At 38.6% G+C, this 17648-nt stretch overlaps 1 protein-coding gene across 4 annotated transcripts in view; it reads right to left on the minus strand.

The window, feature by feature from the left end:
* The window catches only part of NCBP1 (nuclear cap binding protein subunit 1), a 41041-nt gene extending 23440 nt beyond the window's left edge, over positions 1-17601 (minus strand). The window contains exons 1-5 of one of the 4 annotated variants that reach the window (XM_082468628.1): positions 17472-17601; positions 10759-10847; positions 9716-9816; positions 7710-7866; positions 72-179 (exon numbers count right to left, since the gene is read on the minus strand). In XM_082468628.1, the coding sequence (XP_082324754.1) occupies positions 72-179; positions 7710-7866; positions 9716-9816; positions 10759-10847; positions 17472-17505 (489 nt within the window). In that variant the 5' untranslated portion in view covers positions 17506-17601. Of the gene's footprint in view, positions 1-71; positions 180-7709; positions 7867-9686; positions 9819-10758; positions 10848-17471 lie in introns of those variants that run through there. The other 3 variants (XM_082468630.1, XM_082468629.1, XM_082468631.1) reach the window with 3 other exon arrangements.
* Positions 17602-17648: the final 47 nt, after the last annotated feature.

A 17648-nucleotide genomic window follows, 5' to 3' on the forward strand; every position in this document is an offset into this window, starting at 1 on the left:
TTACTAAAGGGTTACTAGTGAAAAATTCCTGGTACTATATGGATGAGATTCAGCACAAGGGGTTTTCTTACCTGAGGCACATCTTCTTCCTGAGTTACACTTACAAAATTTTCAAACATAGCAACCATTGATGGGGCAGCAATGACGTGACAATTCACAAGATCAGATAAAAAACGGACCTGGTGGGGAGAACAATTTCTATGAAATCTAAATGTCCTATATAATAATTATAAAACAAGCAATTCTGTAATGTTTGAAACCACAGTTCTGAAAAACTATAGCCCAAGGACCAAATCTAGCCCACTGCCTGTTTTTTAAGCAGCCTGCAAACTAAGAATGGTTTTTAAATATTTAAATGCTTGAAAAAAACCCAAAAGAATATTTCGATTCATACGAATTATATAAAATTAAATTTCATTGTCCGCAAATTGACTTTTACACAGCCATGCTTATTTGTTTACATGTTGTCTGTGGCTGCTTTTGTGCTATAACAGCAGAGCTGAGTAGTTGTGACAGAGACTGTAGGAAGGACAGGAATCTGCATTTATAGCTTTACATTTATCCTAGACTAAGAACCTCAACTGTAATATTCTAGTTATTACAACCAAAAATCTTCTTTTCTGTTTGGCTGTGAAAAAATTTTCACTGGACCACAGAAATGGAAATTTATGAACAGATATTTATTGGGTGCCCTTTGTGTGCCACTGCTGAGCACTATTAAAGTCAATGTCACATGGGAGCTCACAGACTAGTGGGACAAGCACAATCTCAACCCAGATGGATAAATCCTATACTAAAAGATAAATAAAGTGTTCTAGAAATAGGGACAAAGGGAGTAGGGGGAAACATCATATAGGAGGTAACAATCGGGCTAGATCATAAAGGATGAAAAAAGTAGTCCTCATGTGGAGAGCAAGGAGAGGCTTCTAGGCAGAAAGGTTCAAAAACAAGGTGTGTTCAGGAACCAGCAAGTAATTCAGATAGAGCTGGAGGGTATATGGGAGGCAAAGAGAAACAGACTGGGGCAACCATGAAGGATCAGACTTAATGGAATCTGAACTTAATAGCCTGATGAATGTCCAAACTCTTTTGATTATGTACTCAGTAGAAAAGAATTTGATCACATACCTCAACACATAAATATTTACTTATATATAAACATAAGTTGGCCCACTGTCAATCTATGTGTTATGTATTAATAAGGCTTAATTCCATTTCCATTTAAGATAAATAACAGTTCTGATATTTACTTCCTGCGTCATCTCATGCACCAGGCTTTGAAGACTATCCACTGCAGAAAATGGGAAGGAACTGAGGTTTTTAACCTGTAACCAACATGAACAGAGCCTAGTTACAGAAGACTATCCTGGTGCCACTATAGAAGATAAAGTGAATGGCAGAGAATCTGGATGCAAAAAGATCTGTTAAGAGCTGTTAAGACATTATGAGGAAGGCATGAACTACACTAGAGGCCCTGGAGACAAGGAGAAGGGACAGACTGGAGAGAAATTTAGGAGGCAGGACAGACAGGGCTTGGAGACTGCTTAGAGTATGAGAGGGCAAAGGCAAGACAAAAATTAATGCTCAGGTTTCTGGACGGGCTATCCCGTAAATAGCAGCCACTTGTGTGGGTTGGGCTGAGGGCACAGGAAAGGAGGTATGAAGAATGCATTAATTCAGGGACTTCCAGGCAAAATACCTTAGGGCTATCCAGGTAGTATTTGGACCAAAGGTCTGGAGCTCAGGAGAATGGCTGAAGCAGGAGATACAGATTAGAGTTGATAGGGGGGAAGGTCATCAAAATAAAGGTAGTTTATGAAGCTATAAGAGAGAATGAGAATGCTTCAGCAGAGAATGTTTGAAAAAAAGTGAAGTGAGGACAGAATCCTGGGAAACACAAAAATTTAAGGGGCAAAGGAAGGTTACCCAGTAAAAGGAGACTGAGGAATAGAAGGTAAGTGACAACAGGAGGTCCTGAAAAGAGTGGTGCTGCAGAAACCAAGTAGTGTAAAGCATCCCATGTTACAGGGAGGTCAACTAGGATTGAGTTAACAGAAGCCACTGGACTCGGTAATGAGCTCTGTATCTTTAATAAGAATGGTTTTGGGACTTCCCTGGTGTTGTAGTGGTTAAGAATCCACCTGCCAATGCAGGGGACACGGGTTTGATCCCTGGTCCAGGAAGATCCCACATGCCACACAGCAACTAAGCCCGTGTACCACAACTACTGAGCCTGCGCTCTAGAGCCCACGAGCCACACTACTGAAGCCAGTGCACCTAGATGCCATGGTCCGCAACAAGAGAAGCCACTGCAATGAGAAGCCCATGCACTGCAACGAAGAGTAGCCCCTGCTCACTGCAACTAGAGACAGCCCACGTGCAGCAACGAAGACCCAACGCAGCCAAAATAAATAAATAAAATAAGTAAATTTATTTAAAAAAAAAAGAATGGTTTCAAAAGAGCAGCTGTTGTGGTGAGTGGGGAACTGTATTTCAAGAGAAAAGATAAATTATTTGGTTGTAGCTCACCTCTCCCCTTCATCCCAACACTAAGTCATAACATACCAAAAAACAAATACAAAAAATGTTTTAACAAAGATCTAAAAGAACTAAAGAACAAACAAACAGAGATGAACAATACAATAACTGAAATGAAAAATACACTAGAAGGAATCAATAACAGAATAATGGAGGCAGAAGAATGAATAAGTGAGCTGGAAGACAAAACAGTGGAAATAACTGCCGAGGAGCAGAATAAAGAAAGAAGAATGAAAAGAATTGAAGACAATCTCAGAGACCTCTGGGACAACACTAAATGCACCAACATTCAAATTATAGGGGTCCCAGAAGAAGAAGAAAAAAAGAAAGGGTCTGAGAAAATATCTGAAGAGATTACAGGGGAAAACTTCCCTAACATGGGAAAGGAAATAGTCACCCAAGTCCAGGAAGCACAGAGAGTCCCATACAGGATAAACCCTAGGAAAAACACACCAACACACATATTAATCAAACTAACAAAATTTAAATTCAAAGAAAAAGTATTAAGAGCAGCAAAGGAAAAACAAAAAATAACATACAAAGGAATCCCCATAAGGTTATCAGCTGATTTTTCAGTGGAAACTCTGTAGGCCAAAAGGGAGTAGCAGAATATACTTAAAGTGATGAAAGAGAAAAACCTACAACCAAGATTACTCTACCCAGCAAGGATCTCATTCAGATTTGATGGAGAAGTCAAAAGCTTTTCAGACAAACAAAAGCTAAGAGAATTCAGCACCACCAAACCAGCTTTACAACAAATGCTAAAGAAACTTCTCTAAGCGGGAAACATAAGAGAAGAAAAAGACCCACGAAAAGAAACCCAAAACCATTAAGAAAATGGTAATAGGAACATACATATCGACAATAAACTTGAATGTAAATGGATTAAATACCCCAACCAAAAGACATAGACTGGCTGAATGGATACAAAAACAAGACCCATATATATGCTGTCTACAAGAGACCCACTTCAGACCTAGGGACATATACAGACCGAAAGTGAAGGGATAGAAAAAGATATTCCGTGCAAATGGAAATCAGAAGAAAGCTGGAGTAGCAATACTTGTATCAGATAAAATAGACTTTAAAATAAAGACTGCTACAACAGATAAGGAGGGACACTACATAACGATCAAAGGATCAACCCAAGAAGATGATATAACAATTATAAATGTTTATGTACCCAACAGAGGAGCACCTCAATACATAAGGCAAATGCTAACAACCATGAAAGGAGAAATCGACAGTAACACAATAATAGTAGGGGACTTTAACACCCCACTTATACCAATGGACAGATCATCCAAATAGAAAATAAATAGGAAACATAAGCTTTAAATGACACAATAGACCAGATAGATCTAACTGATATTTATAGAACGTTCCACCCAAAAGTGGCAGAATACACTTTCTTCTCAAATGCACATGGAACATTCTCCAGGAAAGATCATATCTTGGGTCATAAATCAAGCCTTGGAAAATTTAAGAAAACTGAAATCCTACCAAGCATCTTTTCTGACCACAGCACTATGAGATTGGAAATCAATTACAGGAAAAAAACTGTAAAAAACACAAATACATGGAGGCTAAACAGTGGGCTACTAAATAACCAAGAGATCACTGCAGAAATCAAAGAAGAAATAAAAAAATACATAGAAACAAATGACAATGAAAACATGACGACCCAAAAACCTATGGGACGCAGCAAAAGCAGTTCTAAGAGGGAAGTTTATAGCAATTCAATCTCACCTCAAGAAACAAGAAAAATCTCAAATAAACATCTAACTCTACACTTAAAACAACTAGAGAAAGAAGAACAAAGAAAACCCAAAGTCAGTAGAAGGAAAGAAATCATAAAGATCCGAGCAGAAATAAATGAAATAGAAATGAAGAAAACAATAGCAAAGATCAATGTAACTAAAAGCTGATTCTTTGAGAAGATAAACAAAATTGATAAACCCTTAGCCAGACTAATCAAGAAAAAAAGGGAGAGGACTCAAATCAATAAAATTAGAAATGAAAAAGGAGAAATCACAACTGACACTGCAGAAATACAAAGGATTATAAGAGATTACTAAAACTACTATATGCCAATAAAATGGACAACCACGAAGAAGTGGACAAATTCTTGGAAAGGTACAATTTTCCAAGACTGAACCAGGAAGAATTAGAAAATATAAATAGATCTATCACAAGTAATGAAATTGAAACCGTAATTAAAAATCTTTCAACAAACAAAAGTCCAGAACCAGATGGCTTCACAGGCGAATTCTATCAAACATTTAGAGAAGAGCTAACACCAATCCTTCTCAAACTCTTCCAAAAATTGCAGAGGGAGAAACACTCCCAAATTCATTCTACAAAGCCACCATCACCCTGATACCAAAACCAGAAAAAGAGATCACAAAAAAAGAAAATTATAGACCAATTATCACTGATGAACATAGATACAAAAATCCTGAACAAAATACTAGCAAACAGAATCCAACAGCACATTAAAAGGATAACCATGATCAAGTGGGATTCATCCCAGGGATGCAAGGATTCTTCAATATATGCAAATCAATCAATGTGATACACCACATTAACAAGTTAAGGAATAAAAACCATATGATCATCTCAATAGATGCAGAAAAAGCTTCTGACAAAATTCAACACCCATTCATGATAAAAACTCTCCAGAAAATGGGCATAGAGGGAACCTACCTCAACATAAAAAAGGCCATATATGACAAACCCACAGCAAGCATCATACTCAATGGTGAAAAACTGAAAGCATTTTCACTAGCATCAGGAACAAGACAAGGATGCCCACTCTTGCCACTCTTATTCAACATAGTTTTGGAAGTCCTAGCCAAAACAATCAGAGAAGAAGAAGAAATAAAAGGAATACAAATTGGAAAAGAAGAAGTAAAACTGTCACTGTTTGCCGATGACATGATACTATACATAGAAAATCCTAAAGATGCCACCAGAAAACTACTAGAACTAATCAATGAATTTGGTAAGGTTGCAGGATACAAAATTAATGCACAGAAATCTCTGGCATTCCTATACACCAACAATGAAAAATCAGAAAGAGAAATTAGGGAGACACTCCCGTTTACCATTGCAACAAAAAGAATAAAATACCTAGGAATAAACCTGCCTAAGGAGGCAAAAGACTTGTACTCACAAAACTATAAAACACTGATGAAAGAAATCAAAGATGACATAAATAGATGGAGAAATATACCATGTTCTTGGTTTGGAAGAATCAATATTGTGAAAATGACTATACTACCCAAAGCAATCTACAGATTCAATGCAATCCCTGTCAAACTACCAACGGCATTCTTCACAGAATTAGAACAAAAAAATCTTACAATTCGTATGGAAACACAAAAGACCCAAATAGCCAAAGCAATCTTGAGAAAGTAAAATGGAGTTGGAGGAATCAGGTTCCCTAACTTCAAACCATACCACAAAGGTACAGTAATCAAGACAGTATGGTACTGGCACAGAAACATAAATATAGATCAATGGTACAGGACAGAATGCCCAGGGATAAACCCACGCACATATGGGCACCTAATTTACAACAAAGGAGGCAAGAACATACAACGGAGAAAAGACAGCCTTTTCAATAAGTGGTGCTGGGAAAACTGGACAGCTACATGTAAAAGAATGAAATTAGAACACTACCTAACACCATACACAAAAATAAACTCCAAATGGATTAAAGAGTTAAATGTTAAGACCAGACACTATAAAACTTTTAGAGGAAAACATAGGAAAAACACTCTTTGACATAAACCACAGCAAGATCTTTTTTGACCCACCTCCTAGAGTAACAGAAATAAAAACAAAAATAAACAAATGGGATTTAATTAAACTTAAAAGCTTTTGCACAGCAAAGGAAACCATAAACAAGACAAAAAGACAACCCTGAGAATGGGAGAAAATATTTGCAAATGAAACGACAAAGGATTAATCTCCAAAGTATACAAACAGCTCATGGAGCTCAATATCAAAAAAACAAACAATCCAGTTAAAAAATGGGCAGAAGACCTAAGTAGACATTTCACCAAGGAAGACATACAGATGGCCAAGAGGCACATGAAAAGATGCTCAACATCACTAATTATTAGAGAAATGTAAATCAAAACTACAATGAGGTATCACCTCACGCCGGTCAGAATGGCCATTATCAAAAAAGCTAGAAACAATAAACGCTGGAAAGGGTATGGTGAAAAGGGAACCCTTCTACACTGTTGCTGGGAATGTAAATTGATACAACCACTATGGAAAACAGTATGGAGGTTCCTTAAAAAACTAAAAATAGAACTACCATATGACCCAGCAATCCCATTACTGGGCATATACCCTGAGAAAACCATAATTCAGAAAGAGACATGCACCACAATGTTTACTGCAGCACTATTTACAATAGCCAGGACATGGAACCAACCTAAATGTCCATCGACAGAAGAATGGATAAAGAAGATGTGGCACATATATACAATGGAATATTACTCAGCCATAAAAGGAAGTGAAATTGAGTTATTTGTAGTGAGGTGGATGGACCTAGAGTCTGTCATACAGAGTGAAGTAAGTCAGAAAGGGAAAAACAAATACCGTATGCTAACGCATATATATGGAATCTAAAAAAAAAAAAAAAGGTAGTGATGAACCTAGTTGTAGGGCAGGAATAAAGAGGTAGACACAGAGACTGGACTTGGTGACATGGGTTGGGAGGGCGAAGCTGGGGTGAAGTGAGAGTAGCATGGACATATATACACTACCGAATGTAAAATAGTTGGCTGGTGGGAAGCAGCAGCATAGCATAGGGAGACAGGTTCGGCTCTTTGCGATGACCTAGAGGGGTGGGATAGGGAGGATGGGAGGGAGGCTCAAGAGGGAGGGGATATGGGGACATGTGTATGCATATGGCTGATTCGCTTTGTTGTGCAACAGAAACTAACATGGTATTGTGAAGCAATTATACTCCAATAAAGATTAAAAAAAAAAAAAGAATGGTTTCAAAAGAGCAGCTGTTGTGGTGAGTGGGGAACTGTATTTCAAGAGAAAAGATAAATTATTTGGTTGTAGCTCACCTCTCCCCTTCATCCCAACACTAAGTCACAACATACCAAAAAGCTCCCCAAAAGCCAAAAAAACAAAAAACTTACCAAATATACAGCTTCATTATAATTGTTTGCTTTCAACGACTCTTTAAGTTGACGAATCATGGCTTCTACAAATTCTCCACCAAAGTTGTAATTCCTGGCATTTAGTAGTCCAACTAATGTTGTATAAATTGTCAACTTCTCAGGTAACAGACGTGCACTGATTTGAGAACCCAGCACAATAAGAAGATCCCAAAACAACAGCATTAAGTTGCTGAATTTTATACTACATAAAATTTTAAATTGTTTTACTAACTTTAGAAAAGCATTACATTTAGCTATGTTTTTAAAACTATGTCAGAAAAGGCATAAATATTGAGAAGAGTTGCAGACATGGCTCCCTCAATTTTTTCATTTTAATTCTAGTTCGTTAATCCAAGAGTTAAGAAAGTAAAACACTCTAATTGTTAAGTCATCAAACTAAAATAGATATAACTGACGCTAGACCAGTTTTTCTTCCAATGTGCTTAGTGGAATTGAATAGCAGGTCTACAGAAAATGGTTTCCATGGTAAGATATCTGGCAATTGCTGAGTGAAACAAGTTTATTTAATGCAGAATCATTAAGGGGGAGATGGAGCAATCAACATTTCTAAACTTAGCCGACCAAATGTCACGGGATCAGAATTTCACTTGGAGAAACACTATTCTAGTTGCTTAGAAAAAATTCAGAACTAAAACCAGTTCCTATCAGTTAAATTGTTGAATTTTTAACATGGTACTCTGATACAGTAAGATTTCCTTACGTCCAGTTTGCTTACTCAAGTGTGTTAATTTTCATTGAAGTTATTTGAAAAGTAGAGAAGAGGATTACAGTAATAAATCTTTGAAAAAAGCAAATGTTGATCCCTAATTTAGGCAGCCTTTAGAAATTAGCTCAAAAAAGAAAAGCAAATGGGAACTCCTGATTGTTCAGATTCTCTTATACTTTTTGCATTTTCCCAAGGTTCCTAGCAAAGAGTGTTAGGGACAATTTAGGTTTTAAAAAAATAACTGCATTGATAGTAACCATTCCTCCTCAACCCTCCCCTGCTTCAAAGTCATGGCTTCCATCAGAGTTTAAGCATAAATCTACTCTATTCTAATAAATACTTTCAAAACAGAAGGAATCTCTGGATAACTATAGCCAAATAACTTTTCTTAGTATTAGTTTCTTAGTCTAAGGACATGTCTTCCTGAATATTAACTAGATTCTTTAAAAAAAATACATCTGAAATTATTTGTATTTTATGAGATGTTAAAGTAAAATCCACTGATAGTTTCAATTTGTGTGTACATTTTTAAATTTCAAAACTGAGCTGTAAGCAATTTAAAAAACCCATTATTTTAAAATAACTGAAATAACATTTTAAGGCACCTTCATAATGAAGACTCCTTTATCCAGAAGTCAGAGATACTCCTTTGCAAAGCATACAGTTTAGAGTGACCAATGTCCCCCTGAGTGATGAGGAAGTCTGGATTGCTAATTCCACTGTTGGGAGAGACTGTTTCATGATTTCATGTGAGACTTTTCCCATTCTAATGTCCTTACAAATTAAATGCTGATACTCGTTCTAGCTAACCTAATTCAGAGAAAGATTATGCCTATTATGTCATAGCGTCAAAAGTATCTTCAACTTTCTAAGAAGGGCCATTATTACTCGAGTGACTGGTTCTCAAATATGTTTGATACTACTGATTAAAAGTATAAATTAAACTCTATTATATATATTTAATTGTACGTGCTTAAAAGAAAATCGCTGAATGTGAAGCTGTCTACTTTCTCACTTAAAAGTAGTCAACTCAAATGATTCTAAGGATCCAAGAAACGAAACAAAGAAAATGCTCAATTTTCATCCTATTTATCTCTAAGAGTTCGCCAAAGGGCAAAAGGTCATTTCGTTTGACAAATTCCCCACAGAATGAAAGCAGATGACATATGGAACATAAACACATCTTCTGAACATTCACAAGCATTTAAGAGTAGATAATACATTATCACCTGGATTCATAAATCTTTTGTATACATACACTGTACAAAGAAGCCTTAAGATCTTGCTCTTATAGTTAGGAAGATCAGCTTCCAAAACGCCAGCCAAGCCTTCTAGGTTGCTCTCCAAAGAGCAGGCACTCTGTAGAGGACAGCATATTAAATATCTGTCAAGTACTCAGCAATTAGTGCATTAAAATTTTCTAGGTGACGATAAAAAAGTTACGCATAAGGCACTGACAGTTTAGTATAAATAAATTCAGTTGTTATTATTCTTTAGAAAACCATGAAAAGAGAACGAATAAAATTTAAAAAGCAATCTAAGATAGCAGAACAAGTATTAGAAATGCAAGGACATTCTGGGCTCTATTCTACTTCTCTAACTAATTCACTTAATTTTATGACTGGGCAAATTACCTCAACTATCCAGAACTTCCTCGGTCTTCAAATTTTTTTTTAATACATTAAAAAAAAATTTTTTTAATTTATTTATTTTATTTATTTATTTTTGGCTGCATTGGGTCTTCACTGCTGCGCACAGGCTTCCTCTAGTTGTGGCCAGCGGGGACTACTCCTCGCCGTGGTGCACGGGTTTCTCATTATGGTGGCCTCTCCTGTTGCGGAGCATGGGCTCTAGGCACGCAGGCTTAGTAGTTGTGGCATGTGGGCTCAGTAGTTGTGGCTCACGGGCTCCAGAGGGCAGACTCAGTAGCGTGGCACACGGGCCCAGCTGCTCTGCGGCATGTGGGATCTTCCCGGACCAGGGCTCAAACCCATGTCCCCTGCACTGGCAGGCAGATTCCCAACCACTGCGCCACCAGGGAAGCCCCTGGTCTTCATTTTTAAATTGAGTGGACTATTCCCTAAGGTCCCTTCTAAGACTCATATTCTATGAAAATTACTAATAACATTTAACTCTCTGCATTCCAAGGCTTTTAACATGCATTAACTTTGGGATATAGATATATGGCAATACAAACTTTGCCCACAACTTAGATCATCGAGTTTGCAGATGCAGAAACTAATCAAGCACAGTCAACTACAACCCTAAGCCCATAACAGTCTGTGCCTATTTTGATCATACCTTTTCTCCTACTTTGCATATTAAAGATTCCAAATGATCTTCAGTTTCATTTGCATCAGAGGTCTTTCTCCTTTTGTGAGGCTGTCCCCCTGTTTCAACAATGTAAAAAAGTGAACATTACACGATGCATCTGTTATCAAAAACGTTAACTTTTTTAATGCTATAATCACTTTTGTACCAGAAGCCCTACTATTTACACACAGTAGAAGTGCTTAACTGACCCTTCACTTCTCAGACAAGGCTAGATCAACCAACAGTCTCCATACCCAGGGGCACCATAACTCCAGGAAGCATTATTTATGTTAAATTTTGTGATTATAGTGCCCCCATGGAGCAATGCAATGCAGCAGCCCTGTCCATTTCTATGGATAGGCAGCAAAGGTGCCCATAACATGCTAACCACTAGCAGTTAGAAGACTCCCTGTAACACTCATGTATGGCTATTCCCATTCTTTGAACTTGAGTTGTTTATTCATCCTTAGTCACTTGTTCCTAAAACCTGTCGGTGCCAGTAGTACTCATTATTTTAATAATGAAAATTATGTAAACTGATGAAATATGGGTGTAAAAACCAAGTTGAATGCTGTGGAAAGACTTGATTAGGGGAAAAAAAGCTTTTAAAAAAGAAAGGTATGAAGAGGAAAACTTCAAAAGATGGGAAAGGGAGCATAAAACATTAGGATTCCTCACTAGTTTTTACAAATGTCTGAGCTCGTAACTCTTCGATTAACGGTTTTGGTTCTATAGACCTTGCAGCACTAGGGTCTAGTTCATCCCAAACAATGAGAATTACAATCAGCAGACATACTCAAAGAAAAGTCCTGAATACTATATCAAACAATCGGTGGGGAAAAGGTATATGTTTTATGGTTTCCTGCTTTAACCAGCTCTTGGTTCCGTACTTTACTGATGCTATTATGTTCAAAAACAGTGTCATTCAGAGTTGTGCAAACAAACAAAAACTACCATTCTGAAATCATTACCAGTCATCTATCTGTCCTTTTGGTTGCTGAAGAATTCAATTTGAATGAAGCTGTGCTACAAATCATACTTAAGCACTGGACTGTCTATTGTTCGGTCTTGCTGTAAGTGATCTCTTACTACCAACATTTTGTTTAAAACCTCAACATACCCACCTTATATCCTTTTGTGGACTAACATAAGGCTGAAAAAATTTCAAATAAGGTGTTAAATACGGAACATGATGCTGTTGCTACACACAATGTTGGCTAGTCTCCCAGTATAATTCAATTTTTAACTTCCACCAATTAGATTATTAGGATGGCATGTGAACAAGGAAGCAATAATCTGTAACTGTGTTGGAGATCTGTATTAATAATGAAAATCTGCAGATATAGGGTTACCCAGTAGCAAGTTATACTTTTAATCTTCTCCAGACTTGTACAGCCAAAGGAACTGAACCATTTTTACAGAGTTCATAATTACTTACTTGCCACTGGAACATTTGGCTTGAAAAATAACAATGATTTTCATAAAACACAGCACTTGGCTATTCTAAGCTTGGGGTGTTAAAAATTTTTCCAATGTCTGAAATGATCTTCAGGTACCTACCACCTGAACTCAAGCTGAATAAAACCAATCTATGACTATCTAGATAGGACCAAACAAAGTATTATAAAAGGCCATAGGGCAAAGCACTGTGTGCTTTGACCACCCCCCCAGCCCCTTAGTTATCATTAGGATCTGGTTTAAATAACCACTGAATTTTGAAGGGATAGTTTTGAAGGGATAATGCCATAAAAAATATAATACACATGCAGCATGACAGCTGTGATGTATTCCTGGAGATATGTGTCCGTGTAAAGTTGTGGACATGTGTGGTATTGTGGGATCAGTGACCTTGATTCTCAAATATACATTAAACTGAAGTCACAGGATCTCTATAAAGGTTCCACCACCCCAAGAGCCAAATTCGACACAAAGGACTTCTATTTCCAGGATTCATTCATTGAAAAAAATGACATATTTGATGCAATGTTTATATAAGCTATCAGCCAGGACATTAAAATAGCCTTCTCCAAGAGCAGTGGTTCTCAACTGGGTTGGATTTTTGTCCCCCAGGAGCCACTTGGCAATCTCTGGAGACATTTTTAGTTGTCACAACTCTGGCATCCAGTGGGCAGGGGCCAGAGATTCTACTAAACATACCACATGGCATAGGACAACTCCCAACAACAAAGAATAATCCAGCCCAAAATGGCAGTAGTGCTGACGTTGAGAAACTCTGTTCTAGAAAGCAGACTATACTAAATGTTCTTCAGAACCAGATTCTGGTAAGGTTGGGAGAATGCAGATGCTAAAAAACTAGCCAAATGAGAGCAGTTTTTTTTTTAAAACTTTAACCATTGTTCCTTTCTTTCTGGCCCATCTACTTTGCCAACCCTTTATCCCACATCCCACCTCCACACCCTCTCTAAATTAACCATCCAGCTGGCTTGTTCTCAAATCAGTTTAGAAACATACCCCGGTCTTTAAAGCAACCCTCCTAGGCCTTCTTGTAAGACTGAAAAGAAGAAAATACTGCTGTGGGGAGAGAAGGTAGGATTTCTGAAGAACTAGAAAATACAGTATACAGTCCTATCTCTGAAGTGCAACTCTTCTTTTCTCTTCTTCTTCTCATTTTTACCATGCTTGGAAAATGAGAAGAGGCAGAAAGTATTAAGTAAGAGATGCCCCACACTCACCTGATATTGGAGAGAATATAAAGAGGGGTGGGAGGGGGACATACAGACACAATGTGAACTCATGCACAGTAACAGGATACTGAACTGAAGAGAATGTGGGCAAGAGCATGGGGAAGTAGAATAAAGCACTTTAATGAAGAATAAAATTTTGGGAATGAGCTGAATGTTTTCACCTACCCTCAAGAAAGCATATCTAAGGTAGCTCCCAAAACAACAACAGATTTTATATTAACATGTTAACTAAGTAGAAGTTTTACAATGTAAATTAAAGCTACACATTAGCACTTCGTTCTGACACCCTTGCCTAGTACGAAAGAGGGAAGCAAGTCTCTATTAAAACCCATCAGAAAGGGACTTCCCTGGTAGCACAGTGGTTAAGAATCCGCCTGCCAATGCAGGGGACACGGGTTCGATCCCTGGTCTGGGAAGACTGCAACTAAGCCCGTGTGCCACAATTACTGAGCCTGCACTCTAGAGCCCGCGAGCCACAACTACTGAGCCCTTGTGCCACAGCTACTGAAGCCTGTGCGCCTAGGGCCTGTGCTCTGCAACGAGAGAAGCCCACGCACCGCAGCTAGAGAAAGCCCACGCTCAGCAATGAAGATCCAATGCAGCCAAATAAAAAAACCAACAAAAAACCCATCAGAAAGAATCTTAATACACCAAATAATTTTTCAAACCCATCAGAAAGAATCTTAATACACCAAATAATTTTTCGCCTGTAAGGTGATCCTTATTCTTTGTGGATACAGTGTACTACATACACATCTTACATCCTTATTTAGAATTATACCTACTATAAAAAATTTTAGACCCACAAAGTGGAAACAAAAACCAACTCTGTAAAAGAGAAAGTAACAAAAACAACAAGGGAAAAGGGAAAAGTAAAGCACCTTGATCCTGCAGATTTAAAGAAGTAACCATCACTTCTGAAACAAAGTATACTTTTCATCAGAAAAACAAACCCCTTCACTTCTATTCATTTTATTTTCTATAGTTAGGTAAAAGAACAGTCACTGTCTAAAAGGTAAGGACCTAATTCTAAGTAGCTTAAAAGGGACTAATATGGGGTTTTGGCCAAGATTATGGACAATCTAAAAACTTTCTTAAAAGAACAAAGCAATATATTGAACAGCTATTGTATGCATATCCAAAATAACTGAAAAGCTTCAGAGACATTCTTAAAAAGAGTCTAAGAAATGAGTTAGATTTAGCACTGGACCGGTATCCATACACATTAATTTCCATTTAGGACTTTCCTTTCCTTGTCTGTAAATCCATCTCTAGGTGAACTTCATTGGTATAGCTTCCGGAACTTATCTCCTTGGATCAAGGACACTCTAGTCTCAGCACAGAGATACAATTTTAAAATTGCCCTCTGTGAGCTGATCCTCTGCTACCCTTCCGATCTTATCTCCTACAACTCTCCCCCTCACTCACTCTGCTACAGCAACACTGGCCTCCTTGCTGTTTGAGGATGATAGGAATACTCTAGCCTTAAAGCCTTTGCACTTGAGGCTCCCTTTGCTTAGACTACTGCGTTTCCCCCACACTGCCATCTGGTTTGCCCCCTCACCTCCTGCAGGTCTTTGATCAGATGTGATTCTCAGTGAGGCCTTCCCTGACCAACCAATACAAAATGGCAACTCCTCGACAGCAGCCTCTACTCTCTTTACCCAGTTTTCTTTTTCTCCATAGCACTTAACACCATATCATACACTATATTTACTTGATTGTTTTCTGCCTGTAAAAGGGAATCTTTATATTGTCCACTGCTGTACTGTCAGTAGTTAGAACTGTGCCTGGCACTGTTAAATATTTGTTGAATAAATTATTATATCTAGTCAGGCATATGTAAAGCCATGGCAGTCAGTGACTGATAAGAGCTGACAATAATACAGAAATGCTCAGATGCATCTATTTAATACAACAATAATAATTCAGCCTATTTTAAAATAGCTTTCTGCAGTATTTAAGCTTCCAATATTTCTGATTTAAAAAAAAATTAGTAGATGCTTAACCAAAAGAAAAGTATCTAAAATATTTGATTCAGATCACCATTTAGGATAAACCCTAGCTGATCATTACCCAAACTTTTGTAATTTATGAAAGTTTCAGACTTGGTGTAGTATCTAAGAGGGACTATAAACTGCCCCTCGACTACTAAATTATTCATAGTAAACTCTGGTTAATTAACTCCTTATTTTATTTTGCTTTGTCTTTATATATTTATTCTGAGGTTCCTGCAGCAAGACCCGAATGGACAGTGATTTAGCTGCCAGAAGCTAACTCCTAAGAAAGTTATGCCAGCATCCCAATAACCAAAGCCAAAGTTGTTTTTCTACATATTCACATCCATTCTCCAGGCTGCCCCTTGGAAACATTTTCTCTCCCTTTAGGGATGCCCTAGAAGAAGAAGAGTAGAGAAAGCCTGAGAAGAGCAAAGAAAATGGGAAGAACTTTAAAAGCCTCAACTTCTCCAAACCCCAAGTGATGACTTCTAGGAGATTAAGTTTTTAATTAATCAAAGGCAAAGCACCTGAAAACTATTTTCTGTGCCCTGTATGTACATTATACAAGAAGCCTCCTGTGTTTAAAAAAAAAAAAAATCAAAGCATGCAGCATAGTAATACCTGTGTAGTGACAAGAACCTTGGACTTTTTTTCACTGGTGTCTGGGCACTGCTAATCGTGTCTCCATGTTAATTACACTAAAATTTTAGACCCTTAGGTGTCAGATGAGAAGGCTGAACTAGAATATCCTCTCAAGCCATGTCCTAGCAGAAATCTGATATTTCACTGTTAAAACTAAATTAGTGGGATTCTGCTTCTACCCCAAAGTGCCCCAACATTCAAGGAGAGAAAAATGTTAGTGGAGAAAATTAACTCAAATGTTTTGTTCTGTACTTTTTCTTACATTGTCGACATCTGCCAATGTTTATCACCTCGTAAGCATTAACAGGTGATAAAATACACACCATCATGCGCAATTAGTCACACGTGTTACCTCATTTAATCCTCACAAAACCAAGAGGTATGTATCATTACTTCTGTATTACAGACTAAGGTTTAAAGAGGTGATATAACCTGGGCAAGATCACAAAGTAAATGGCAGGGTCCAGCTTTGAACTTAAGCCCTCTGATCCCAAAGTCTGGCCTCTTAACCACTACACTACAATCTTTTCAAAGAACAATACCCTAAAATATGAATAACAGAATTACTGTTAGTTTTTCTTTTTTTGGATGTGTGTTCTTGACTGATTTTTGTAATGTAAGCAACTTTTCTATTTTTAACTAGCAAAATTATTCTTGGTTTTTATGATGGCAACTCCATGATCCCCATGAGCCCAACCATGCAAATGGAGATGGGAATTTAGATCTAAATCTCTACGAGCTCTCCAGTTAGTCTTCCGGCACTTTTTCTTACACGAGGGAAATATGCTTACGGCCAGTTCAAAATCTAACACAACAACCTACGTACATCTTTTTTTTTTAGAGACCTCTTGGGTGTGGATAAGAAACCGATTTCTTTCCCTGCCGCTTGAAAAAAGGCAAAACGACGGATGACCGATACAGGACAGAGCTCAGATTGCGATTCATCAGGTCTCTCGTCTTCTGAGAGCCCTTTTTAGGTACAGTTTGAGGGTCAAAACGAGACACGGGGATGAGTGGGTCCCTGTCACTATCCCTAAGAGGCGGCGGAACAGACACAGGTGTACTTCCCTGCTCGGCGGTGCTAAGGGCCAAATCTTGAAGAGTCCTTAGAGACCAGGGGTCCACCAGGCCGCTCCTCGGCCAACGACTGAAGGAGGTGGGGCGGGGAGAAGCAGGGGCTTTTCAGAAGTCGCCCGGCCACACTCTCGCTGTACCACCCGCTTCTCTCCGCGGCTCCCCGAACGCTCCCGAGGGTAAGGGCTTCCCATCCCTTCGCTCGAGACCCGAAGACCAAAGAAGCCAAAGCTCGACCCCTCCTGGGCGCGGCCTCGGCGGCCGGGCCCAGGGCACTCACCATCGTTCTCGTCGCTGTGCCGTCGCCGTGACATGCCGCACGCCGGTGCGCCGCCGAGCCGAGACGCCGGGCGGGAAGCGCAGCAGGAACCTTCGGGCAGCCGGCCGGCGCGAGGACAGCGGTGAGGCGCGCGGAGTGGCCGTTGCGCAGGCGCACTCGCTCGCGACGGCTCCCGGA

The sequence above is a fragment of the Balaenoptera physalus genome (assembly GCF_965194825.1).
Source record: "Balaenoptera physalus genome assembly, chromosome: 7".
Taxonomy (NCBI): Eukaryota; Metazoa; Chordata; class Mammalia; order Artiodactyla; family Balaenopteridae; genus Balaenoptera; species Balaenoptera physalus.